Source organism: Drosophila simulans, chromosome 3L (assembly GCF_016746395.2).
Source record: "Drosophila simulans strain w501 chromosome 3L, Prin_Dsim_3.1, whole genome shotgun sequence".
Classification (NCBI taxonomy): domain Eukaryota; kingdom Metazoa; phylum Arthropoda; class Insecta; order Diptera; family Drosophilidae; genus Drosophila; species Drosophila simulans.
In genome coordinates, this window is record NC_052522.2 from 7,281,296 (window position 1) to 7,293,412 (window position 12,117).

The window sequence follows — 12,117 nt, forward strand, 5'->3', positions numbered from 1 at the left end:
GGATTGTATTTAAAAACAAAACTGATATGATCTCCTAATAGAAACCCGATTGAGGAAATTCCGCCAACTCCGCAGGCCTAAGGAGGTTAAACATCTTTCTAAACAAATGACAATTATATTGTATTCATTTATATTTTAAATTATATTGGTGAATCAAATGCCTCATTTGTTTTGACTCATTTTGGAGTTTCGTACTCAGTTAATGTCCGAGTAACCGTGTTAATCGAGACCGCCACTTGAGATCCGTTCCACTTGATGAACCCAATTAGCAGACCGCGATAAGTCCGTAGTATCCCGAGTCGAGTGCCCCGCCCAATTAGAATACTGTGTCAATGGCAAAGCTCGAGTGATATGGGCGCCATGCCCGATGGGACGCCCGTCTATCTTGCCAAGCGTGCAAATGAAAGGAACGGGAATAGAATTCCCAATTAGTAAGAAGACTGCGCGATTAGAAAATATCAATGGCATTTATTGTACGCGCCTAGTACTTCTCGGCAACCTTCTCGGCCATGGCCTTGATGCCCACCCAGGTCTCGGAAACGAAGCCCTCGATCTGGCTGGTGCTGGGATTGAAGCCAGTACCGCCGGCCGGCAGTTCCATGGTAATGGATACCGGGAAGTTGGCCACTCCGAAGGCATAGTCATCACTGCCGCCGGCAGCAGCGTACAGAACGTTGGTGGAACTGCCAACGGTGTACTTCGTTCCAGTGGCACTCTTGATGGCAGCCGCTCCAGCTTGAGCCACCTCATCGTTGTCGCGCCAGCTGCTGGGCAGAGCACTGCAATAAGATTGGGGATGGGTTAGCAATGAGGGACTAGATGCGGATATTCAACAATGACACTTACGAGGTCCAGCCCCAAGGATACAGAAGGTAGTTGCCATAGGAGTGGAGGGTCAGGTAGAACTTGCCACGTCCGGTCAGACTGAGCAGGATATCGCGAATCAACTGGGTCTCCGGCTCGGAGAAGGCCGTCTCACCCTTGAAGGTATCGGAGCAGGAGTAGCTGGAGGCACCCACCTCTCCCCAGTGGAAATCGAAGTTGCGATTGGCATCGGTTCCATAGCAGGCACTGCTGATTGGCTTCCTGGTCTTGCGCCACATACGGGTGGTGGTGTGAGAGTATTCATAGCCATCGGGATTCACCACCGGCAGGATAACCCAGTCGAAGTTCTTCAGCAGATCCGAGTTGGCAGCAAAGTTCTCCACCAGCTGATGGATCACATACAGAGCTCCAGCATGGGCGATCCATTCGCGAGCATGGATGCCGGCATCCAGGAAGACAACATTCTTGCCGGTCTTGCCATCGCCATTGGTGATAGTGATCGTCTTGATGTCACGGTTCTCATACGACTTGCCGGCCACCTGGACGGACACACGGCTGGGATAGGCGGCAGCCAGTTCATCGAGGTAGGCATTGATCTCGGCATGGCGATGGAACGCCTTGAAGCTAACGCTGCGTTCAGCGGATCGCAGGTTCATCAACCTCTGGTTCTGGTTCTCATCGCGCTCCTGACGCAGCGACTCGCCGAAATTCTCGTTGATCACCAAGTAGTTTACGCCGTACTTCTCCAGCAGGTGCTCGAATCCCTCCTGATCCTCGGGCTTCACCATCACGCGACTGGGCGCGTCCAGGGAGCGGGGCAGGTCAAAGAAGTCGTATGCCTCATTTCCGGACAAACGCAGCAGCAGCTGCTTCTCAAAAGCGTTGCGAGCATTGATGTCGTAGATCTTGTAGCTGCAGATAAAAAGTGGAATCAGTAAAATAGCTAACAAATTGTTTAAAACTACTTTTTTTAGAGTTTTACAGGCTCTTAAATTTGCTATTTTTAAAATATCCTTGAGAAAGCAGCTTGCACCCCTGATTTAATTGATTTAAGCTAGCTAAAAGGTTTTGTGCAAGTTACTGACTGAATGGCTAATTGCTTGTGGAACCACTCCACCTCCGCCGGTTCACTCACCCCTCGTAGTCGTCCACCGCCAAGGCCACGCTGGCCAGCAGGAGCACCGCAGCAAATAGTTTCAACATTTTTCAGTCCGCTCCGCTCCGTTTGGGCCCAGGGCTTCTAATGTGGCTCGCACACACAGATTGTGGCTTATATAGCCAACTGCCAGCTCAGCGATCATTCACAGCCCACCACCACCCACTTGGGCTTCTTATCAATGGAGAACTCTATCGGCAAAGAGCAGTTATCAGCGCGCAGATGATGGGCGATGTTCGATTTCATTTGATTTGATTTGTTGTTGTGTCTTCGCCGAGCGATGGGGCAATTCTAAAAAAAATCTCTCAAAATTTATACTCATTGACAAGAGGATGACAGACTGGCTCGTAGTAAAAGTTTTTCACTTAACTAACTCATGACTACTCGGCGGGGTTTTAAAACATTTTGTTTTGTGACGTTAATGCTTGGAAAATTAGGTGAGTCAATGATTAAAACGCATTTAAAGTAAACCGTTTTGATTGTTTTAAATAAACAACTAAGTGCGGACATGTACTTGGGTCAATTTTGTATATGTCATTCACCGAAGATATCTGCCATTTTTAGACGGCTTTGGAGCGACTCGTAAATTTGTTCATCTGACTTTGCGCAATCACCACTTGATTTATATGGCCTTTTCGGCCTTAGACTCTGTCAATTCTTGGAGTGCGCCAGTCGCAGTCTCTATCTATATTTTTTTTTTTTGGTATTTGAATTTGTTTGCAAAACGTGGCTTTATCAGTTTGCCCTGTGCACTGCACCAAGAAAAAAGTTTTCGATTTAAAACAATGAAAGTCCGTACAGTGTTCGCACAGAATAAAAACTAAAAGAAAAACTAACCTGCACGCAAAAAAAGGGATAACAAAAAAACAAACAAAAACAGACTAACTAAAAACTCGGCTGCCGCGCACACAAAATATATTTGAAAATTTATTGCATTTCATGAGTTTTTCCATATTTGTCTGCATTTGTAGGCAGAGTTTTGGTCACAAAACTTTCGGCTGCTGGTTCGAAAAATGAAAAAGACAACGAGGAAGTTGCTTACTTAAAACTGACAATGAGCGCATGGAAATGACAAAAAACACTGCGGAAACTGTTGGCTCGTAATTTTGAATGGCCCATTGGCGGCGACAGTCAAAACCCCTCCTTCCTCTAAGCCAAGTTCTGAAAATTTGGCATATATCGTTGAAATTCTAGGCCGTCTTTGAATACTTTTACTCATGATGGGTAGTACTTTAAACTTTGCAAACTAGGTAAAGTGCCATCTTTAAAAAATAATCTGTCCCTTAAAAAACAATGATTTCTAATCTAAAATATGTTTTCTATACCTTAACAATAAGAAAGCCATATTATTTAATTATTTTATAATATTTAACACTTATTTAAAAGGGGATGAATCAAGAAAATTAAGGGCATTAAGTATTCGCCCTGTGGACAGCGATTCCTGTTCGTATTTTGTACTTTTTGTGGACTGTATGTGACTGCCCGTAAAAATTCTGTGCGAGTGAGTGTGTGTGTGATTGCTCGGCTGTATTTGTTTTCCTTTGTGCTTACTTTTTTTGTTTTTGGTAAAAAACTTTAACTAAAGTCTTCCAGCTGGCTTTTTTCGCCTGGACAAAGCGGCATTGTTCCCATTTAAAGGGAAATTATGCCAAATAATTCACTGTTTGATGAATTGATAATAATCAGAGCCTTAAAGTCATTAATTGAAATAGATGGTCGAGATGTGTAGATTTTCTGGCAAATTGCTTGTATGTAGTTAGGGAATTAAATCTACTGTCATTTGCATTAAAAACTTTTGCCCAGCGGATCTTTAATTTTCATTTTGCATAAATTACGATGACTAAGTCTGGCATGAACTTGCGGCTTTTATTGCTCTATTAGGAGTGGGGTGATTTTCGGTGGAGTGTCGGAAAAGCGTTGAGTGTCAAAAACTTGGCCACAAAAGGGTGAAGGAGCTCCCAGCCATGGTGGAGGAGCTTGGGGGGAGGATTTTAATTAAAATTCATCTTCACATTTAATCAAATCATGGCAACCCCTTGGCTGGATACCTTCAACTCCACATCCAACTCCACCTCCACATCCACCTCCGCCTGCCACTGACATCGACACTGGCTTCTAATTAAGTGCGAAAAATCGTTAAATGTAAAATCAAATCGTGCAAAAAGTAATTGGACAAAGAACTTGCGCTGGGTGGCAGTTTAAGTTGAGTAAATTGTTGGCATTGTTCTGCGTTTGGATTAAGGCCACATCAATGGGTTGAGTTGGATGGGGATGGGGATTGGGATTGGGGCTGGGGTTAAGTGGGTGGCAGGTGTCAAATATTTACAATCCATTATGTACTCGTTGCCAGCCAGCAGCGTTGTGTTGGCCAATTTTCTTAATTGCCAGCCGGAAATCCAACTTGTATACGATTTCCACTTAAATTTAGAACGCAAACTGGCCCCGAAGCTGTGCTTTGTTCGAGTGTATTCGCAAAATGTAAGCTCGTATAAAAGACCGATTCGACATTCAATTGCCAGTTACTTGCCAGTTCGATTTGACTCAAGATGAAACGACTTTTGGCTCTGCTCTGCCTGATCTTGCTGCTGCCACTTTTCATGGCCGAAAATCCACCAGTTAATTTTCCGTCAGTTAATCGAGAAAAAGCGCCAAAGGTGTCGCCACCAAATGCTGCAAGGGTGGGATCACGAACCCTGGAAAGTCTGAAGGGTCTTGGATAAATTATTAAATAAATGAAATTAATTCTAAATATTACGTAAAATAAAGTTTAGATTTATGACAAAACACTGCAGCTTATATGGATTTTTTTCATATTTTTGCAATTGATGTGATTTAAACTATTAAATGGTTTATTCAAGCTTTGTTAAATAGATTTTGTGCAAATGCTAGACTGTCACCTCGAGTACTCCTCCGTTATCAAGGAGTTTGTTTTGCATATGACATAGATTGCAGCTCCTGGCACTTTACACACCTCCATGAATATTCCAAGTGATTTCTGGAGCTTATGCATATTTACAATGCCAGTGGCACCGCGGGACCTACGACAACCGGAAGGAAGTTGCGGAATGAATAAACCCATTCGAACTGAACGAATCGGACCGGATTGTTTCGATCGCTGACAGTCGGGGCGATATTAATTGCCTCATTTTCGAGTTACGGCTGTTTTTTTTTTTAGCCGGTTTTGCGGCGAATTCACTTTATCAACTTCCCGTAGAGCCAGATTCTCCGAGTCGGGGGCACAAAACTCAATTAGCTCTCTTAAGCTCATTGAAGGGGCCAATTTTATTTGGCAAATGTTGCTTTAATTAAGTCAAAAGCACTCGGGTAAACCAAACGAAAGCAGACTCCGCAAAATCATTACAAAACTGGAAAGAAGGTTTGAAAGTATTACGACTATACCTTGCTCGTTAGTTTGATTTAAGTGTAAATAAATGAAAATCTATTTTAAAGATTTACTCATATTTTACTATCACCACATAAATGAAAAACATTTACAACATTAAATAAAGAACTATGTTAAAGTTGGAGTAATTTAGATGTTTGAGGTAAGTGATCAGCTGCGGGATTTACTTAAAGTCCTTAAGCCAGGTGAAGAATATGTGTCTCTGAAAGCTATATACTCTACAGGTACCTGGTAAAAAAACAGCAAAAAGTAAAGTAATGAAACACAAAATAAAAACTGAAAAGAAAACAACCTGCGAGTGGAAATAAAGCGACAAGAAAAACCAGAACGAGAACAACCAAATGCCAAACAAACGGCACACGTCGTTCTGTTCTGTTCTGTTTTTCCCCCCGGTCCCTTTGTCCACACATCCACCTGCAACAAAGCCAAGTAAGTCGTATTAAATTTAATTGGATTTGAGTGTTTACCAGCGTTCCAAGCCGACGGCAAAGCCACAGGCAGCGGGTACGGCAGCTAAACCTGCTGGCAAAAATGCGTTCCACTTTTGCTTTTTTGTATTTGTGCATTACAAAAAATAACCGTGATTGAAAAAAATTTAAAAAGATGTATAATAGCTTGCTTATGTAATATAAAATTATTCTTATTATTTTAGAAAATATATTAAGCTTAAACAATTCATTAACTTCCTACTTCATTGAATCTATTTAATTTAGATGTATTTTTAACTTGTTCAAAAATGTATTACAAAGTTTATTTTGATTTTATGTTGATCGTTATTATTGTTCTCTAATAATATAATAAAATTCATTATTTAAGATACATATATTTTCCTTTGTGTACTTTTGCGTGTGCGAAGTTGCATTGTCGCTGGCTTTATCCCCACACATACACCTGTGTGTATATGTGTGTTCGTGTGTGTGAAGGCTGCTGAGTGGCTGCAAAAATTTCATACATTTCGCAGGTAGCAAGCGGCTTAAGCCGGATTTTATAGACATACAGCCGCTCTGGGGAAACTCACTCACACATACATACACGTACATGGAGAAAGTGCAATAAAAAACTACAAATATTGCGTATACGCCCAGGAGCCACAGCAGCACGTGGCTGTTGCCAGAGCAACGCTTTCATTTGCAGAGAGCAAAAGACCAATTAGCGGAATACATGCGTATATATGTGCAGCTCACACGCACACAGCTGCAGTTGTATTGGTGTCAACTGCTCAGCTGCATAGCATACTTTTCGGTGGCCAGTAAGAAAATAAGTTTATAGCTAACTTGGACACTTTAAGATATATAAGATATATACAAAGTATATATATTTTAAGCTTTTGATTTAAAATTATTATTAAACGTAATCTATACAGTTTTTAAAGTAATTTCTATGGGTTTCTCTAAATTCCATGCACTGAATTCCCAGATTGAAAGGGTTAAATTTAATTATGATATGCAGCTAATTCGCAGACATATTCGCTAACTGGCTTCAAGAGCAGACCAGCCGTTCGTTGGCTTAAATGTTAGCATGCAAATATGATAAATCACCGCCATTATTGGGCCATCAATCAAAATTATGCGTCCCTTGTAGTCGCTGCTCCTCCCAATTTGCCCTTTCTCCTCCTTCTCTCCACTCGCTGTGTTTGTGTGCCAAGTGTCTAATTGAATAACGAAGCGTGCAAATTGAGGCGCCACCTCCCCGCCACGCCCCCCTCTGTGTCTGGGAGGCGGAAAAATGCAAGGGGGAGTAATTCAGAAGCCCGACGGCAGTTAACAACACATCCGTAGAGATTTATAGAGATAGACAGGCAGACAGGACGAAAGGAAACGAACGGAGCGGGCGACACTTTCAATGTCTGCGGTTTGTCCCGCCGGCGGACTCACAGCTGGTTCTCCAGCTCGGGCGAGCAACTTGCTTGCCAGTTCGCCTCAATCCCGGATAGCTCACACATTAACATAGTTTTTTAGCATCAGGTATGCAAATGCCGCCGGAGGTTTGCCAGGTTGCACCCAGTTCCATTCTTTTTGGGATGCTTACCCCATCCTTTATCCAGACTGACAGGTCGCAACGAAGCGTTTTGTGCACTGCGAGTAAAAATGATGATATAAAATCAAAAATTCAATTAAGATTGGGAAATTTAAATAACATGGCTTCATAGTTCAGCATCCCTTTGGATTTTGTTTGAAAATCGTTTTGGTTTTAACTGAAATTTGATGCAGTTTTCCAACTTGCCGACTGAATTGATCTTAATCCTGAGTGTTTTTTAGTGCATAATCCAAAGGTGATATCGCTGTTACATGTTACTTGTTGGTTTTTAATCCCCTTGCATTTGATTGTGTGCAGTTGTTGCAAAAAGTAATTTACTTCGGCAAGCGTCTTTCGATCTCTTTATTTTACATTTTTTTTGCTCTTGTTTAATTTGCAGCATGTCAAAAAAGTAACTACACAAATGTTTGTGCCTTTGTATGCATATAATTATTGCACTTCTCGCACGTTCCGGAAAAGTACGAAGCCACTATATATGTATATATATGTATATACTATAGGACGGAACCTCCATTCTGTTTGCTTTGCAGTTCGCAAATGGCACATTTTCCGCTTTTCCCACTGCCTTTCATTATGCTCTGCTTCTTCGCGCTTTGTTTTGCTGTAAGTATTTTTTAATGATACATAAACTAAAAAGATACACACACTGATACTCGCCGGTTGTGCTGGCAACTCGTCTAAATTATTTACACATCCGTTTTGCATTTTCCGAGTTTGTTTGCGCCACGCATGGCCTGCACTCGAAGCATTTCCACTTTGCATTTTCCCCACATTTTCCCCTATTTTGTTTATTTCTTTTTTTTTGCCCTGCCCCGCTTTTGGTCGCATTGTTGCCTCATTTGCAGCTCAACACTCTTTCTGTGTCATCCTGCTGGTTGTCTGCGGTGGGTGGTGCCATTGGTGGTGCCTGTGGTGGTGGGTCGTTGGGTGCCTTTGGCCCCAGGCACTAACCTTCTTTCCGTAGTCACATAATTAATGCGTTTTCCAGCTGTTGTTTTTCCGCATCGAGTGGGCTGCCAGTTGGGTCTCGATGAGGTCTAAATGTAGCAATTAAAAATCACACGTTTTTTACGTGAAATTATAGTGTTTAAATATCTTTAAATATCAGCAAAAATAGGTATTTGTTTTTTGACATATAAGTAGATATGTAAATCCTTAATGCTTTTCTTCAATCAAGCTAGGTAATTTCCGCGCAATGCAGAGTCTAAAACAAGATTTTCCGCATTTGATTGTAGCTTTTTCTTTCGACGCGTTGCTTGACTAATTAAAACCGCAACCAAAACCCCCAACTTCATGGCCAAAAGTCGGAATTCAAACCAAATTACGAAATGGGAATGGTGGGTGGTAAGGTACTTGGTCAAGAACAAAACTTGCAGAACACTTCTGGCCTAACAAATTGTTTTCGCTGTCGTATTTCAACTGTTTTGGCTTCTAATCCTGTTCCTGTTTTTGCCGGCTAATGTTGTTTTTGTTGCTGCAGCGTTTTGTTGCAGATAAAAATGCCGGGCAATTGTTACGTTAGGCGCACAAAACTAACTAACTAACGGCCACAACAACTCAGACAATGGCTTTAATTTAACTGTCGGAAGTGAGGCAGAATGCAAAATACGAGTTGAACTTACAAGCAATTTGCCTTATGCACGGCGCCCAGGAAAATGCAGGGAAACGCCCATTTCTCACTCAAACTGAAGGCGATTTTAAGTATAGAAATACAGGGATGGTACCCTCTAAAATAAACATAAATAAATAAAAAATCATTAAGCCTAAAACAAAGAGAAAGAAGTATAACTAAAAGGTATACTATAATATAAAATTATAATAAATATCAATAATGGAGTTTATCTATAGTTGGGGTTCCTTAAACACAGTATCTACTGTACGTGTATGCATTCGGTGCACATAAATCTAAGCCAACAAAAACTTGGCTGAATCGCAGCTCCGTTGCACATACAAAAAAAAATGGGTGGGCGGAATGGGAATGGGGCTTAGAAGTTAGCGTTGGCGGATCAGAAGGAGCTATATCTGCAGTTGTGCTGAGTTGCTTGTTGGCATTTCCCCATTTTTTTTTCGCCATTCGAGTTTGCCTTTGGTATGTTCATTATTTTTATCTCTTTCGCAATGAATGCAAAACTACCAAACGAAACAAAAACAGCAACAAAACGGCAAACTAAGGACGCAGAAGCCGCGGACTGCGGACTACGGACTACGGAGTCCGGACTTTGGAGTCCGGAGCAAGGATCAGGCACGCAAATATGCAAAACAGTTGGAGGATTCATGGCGTTCAAAATCTAGGCGTAAAGTGTGAATAACGCGTGGAAAATGTGAATGAGCCGAAGGCGCTTTTCACTCGCGACCCAAAGAAAATCCTGGCCAGAGTGGGCAATGCAATCAGCGGAATTGTAATTTGGCCCAAAAGTGGGCAAGTTCCAGCTGCGCAATTTGCGGTTTTTCCACTCCGAAGACAAAAGGAAGAAATGTGGCCATGGAATAAGGGGAATCCTGGACGCAAACAACTTCCGCTGGATAATGGAAAATGCCATGCGGATCGGTGCGTTTTATTAAGATTACACAAAGAAAGAAGTTATCAAATTATATACATTTTAACTGATTTTAGAAAAAGTGTGTAAGATGTATGTATCTATAAGTATGCTTAGAATTCAAATTCGTAAAACTCTGAATTATTTTTTACGATATTTTTTATTATATTGTGCTTGATGCATATTTGTTTGCAGTTATGCTGCTCCAACGTTTTCCATCATAACAAAGGTTTCCTTCATCCTTGATGGCAGCTATGTCATGTTAAATGCGCTGCAAAATTGCATTAACTACGCACGCTTGTCACTTTCTGATAAGGGAATTAAATTTTGCGGTTTTACGCTGGCGGCAGCACACAACCCAATCCGAAGCCCTTTCGGTGCAGGTCCTTTGCCGCCAATCTTCCCGCCATGATTTCCCTTCTGGCATTGGCCGTGTTTATGGCCAGCTTGTCAGCGGAGCTGTCAACACTGAAAGCGAGACATGGCCATAACCATCGCAGTCATCATCGCCATCGTCATCCCTTCCGTAGCTTGGATTCAATTTACTCGACTTGATGACATACTTTGAGCATAAGGTCCTTAAAAGATCTCGGATTTTCGATCTTAGTTCAAAGCGTATTTTTTTGAAGTAACGTTTATTAAATGTATCTGAATTATAGATTTCTAACTAACTTTAAATTTCAAATAAGTATATTTATAAAGACGTGGTTATTCCCTCTCCCAAGAGAAAACGCATCTAGGCCATTGGATGGCATTTACAAGGCAATTGTACTAGTACTACCATTTCTGATTTCCCGTCCGAACGGATTTACATAGAAAGGCAATTGTGCAAGTTGGTAGGACGGATGGTGAGTGGATAATTACCGCGGAACTGGCGCTATAGGAAAACCGCATCGTTCTGAAATAAGTGGGCCATAAAGTGAACTTTTTTCCACACGCCGTGCCGGGAAAAGTTCTCCTTGTGCGGAATTAATGTGCATATGGCACGCACAAATGTCAAAGAAGAAACGGATGGGGAAATATACAAAAATTAGTGATATATAGAATGGGAATCCATACTTGAGGCATTTAAAAATGGGCGTAGCTGCACTGCGCCACAGTTTAATGAGGTTTTGATTAATTCGATTTGATTAATTGCCTCGGCTCATAAATCATTAAATTTAGTATGCGGCATAGTATTGCTTCCAAACACACACACTCACACAACAAGGATATCAAGGATTTCCCCTGAGCCTGACCCGAAGAAATCCGCTCGGTGGGACACCGCTTGACAAATGGCATTTTGTTGCCTTGGCATGCCGCTGAGCTTGGGCTAAATATTTTCGTAATTACATTTCCACGTCGAGTAATTAATTTTGTCTTGCCTTGGCTGGCTTCCCCTTCGTTTTCCCACCCGGATTTCCCGATTTTCCCCCCAGCGCTCATGCTGTTGACATTTGCCATTATAGGTTGCATACTTTTGTGTCCCTTTTTGCTTTCTTCGAGTGTCGAGAGCCTTTCTTCGGGATTAAAAGCAGACCTCGCCCTATTATTACTATTATGATTATGTTTCATTATTTTATGGGCCATCTTGTCACACTTTTCATGCCATTTTCCCGACTTAAATCTGTTTTATTGCCAAGTTCACGTTTGGTCTTAGGGGAACGCACACGTAGACGGGGTAACATAAAAACTTTTCTGGCTACTTAAGCCGTTGCCGAGCCGAAATTGTGGTCTAAATTATGCAACAAGGTGGCCATAAAAACGGACATCCGTCCGGAGCATGTCAAACGGGGCGTATGTGTAATTTAGCTTGAAACAGTGGATCAGCATTAGGGGTAAGAAATATACGAAAGGGGGCTTAAATATAGAAGTAAGCCCACTACAGAAGTTTTATTAAATTTTGAGAAAGCTTGCAATTTTATGTGCACCTGTATAAAACTAGGAATATGTTATTTTAAATGGTTAAGGAAAAAGAAAGCACGCTTTATAAATGTTTAGTCTAAATATGAAATGAAAGTAACTTACAGAGAACAGCAGCCACAGTATTAACCCTTTTATTTGTATTTAAAGGGGTCAGGCTTGAATAAGTAGCCAATAATTTGTCAGCATGAAAGAGCAAAACATCATGGGATTACATTTAAACCATTTTACTTTCCCTGCACATCATGGACAACCAA

General features: G+C 41.5%; 2 protein-coding genes across 2 annotated transcripts; one reads left to right on the plus strand and one right to left on the minus strand.

Moving 5' to 3' along the window:
- Window positions 1-448: 448 nt before the first annotated feature.
- Window positions 449-2,266, minus strand: LOC6737138 (carboxypeptidase B). Its single transcript, XM_002083949.4, has 3 exons — window positions 1,961-2,266; window positions 847-1,737; window positions 449-779 (listed from the first exon to the last, which is right to left on the minus strand). The coding sequence occupies exons 1-3, from the start codon at window positions 2,026-2,028 to the stop codon at window positions 482-484; spliced, it is 1,257 nt and encodes a 418-aa protein (XP_002083985.1). The 5' UTR covers window positions 2,029-2,266; the 3' UTR covers window positions 449-481.
- A 2,224-nt stretch (window positions 2,267-4,490) lies between these two features.
- LOC27206863 lies at window positions 4,491-4,765 on the plus strand. Its single transcript, XM_016182646.3, has one exon. It carries the CDS (start codon window positions 4,528-4,530, stop codon window positions 4,699-4,701), a length of 174 nt encoding a protein of 57 aa, XP_016030767.1. The 5' UTR covers window positions 4,491-4,527; the 3' UTR covers window positions 4,702-4,765.
- The last annotated feature ends 7,352 nt before the right edge of the window (window positions 4,766-12,117 follow it).

Coding starts and splice junctions, on each gene's coding strand:
- LOC6737138 (XM_002083949.4), bottom strand. CDS start 2,028: ATGTTGAAACTATTTGCTGCGGTGCTCCTGCTGGCCAGCGTGGCCTTG. Junction 1,738..1,960: donor GCGGTGGACGACTACGAGGG/GTGAGTGAACCG, acceptor TTTTATCTGCAG/CTACAAGATCTACGACATCA. Junction 780..846: donor TATCCTTGGGGCTGGACCTC/GTAAGTGTCATT, acceptor ATCTTATTGCAG/TGCTCTGCCCAGCAGCTGGC.
- LOC27206863 (XM_016182646.3), top strand. CDS start 4,528: ATGAAACGACTTTTGGCTCTGCTCTGCCTGATCTTGCTGCTGCCACTT.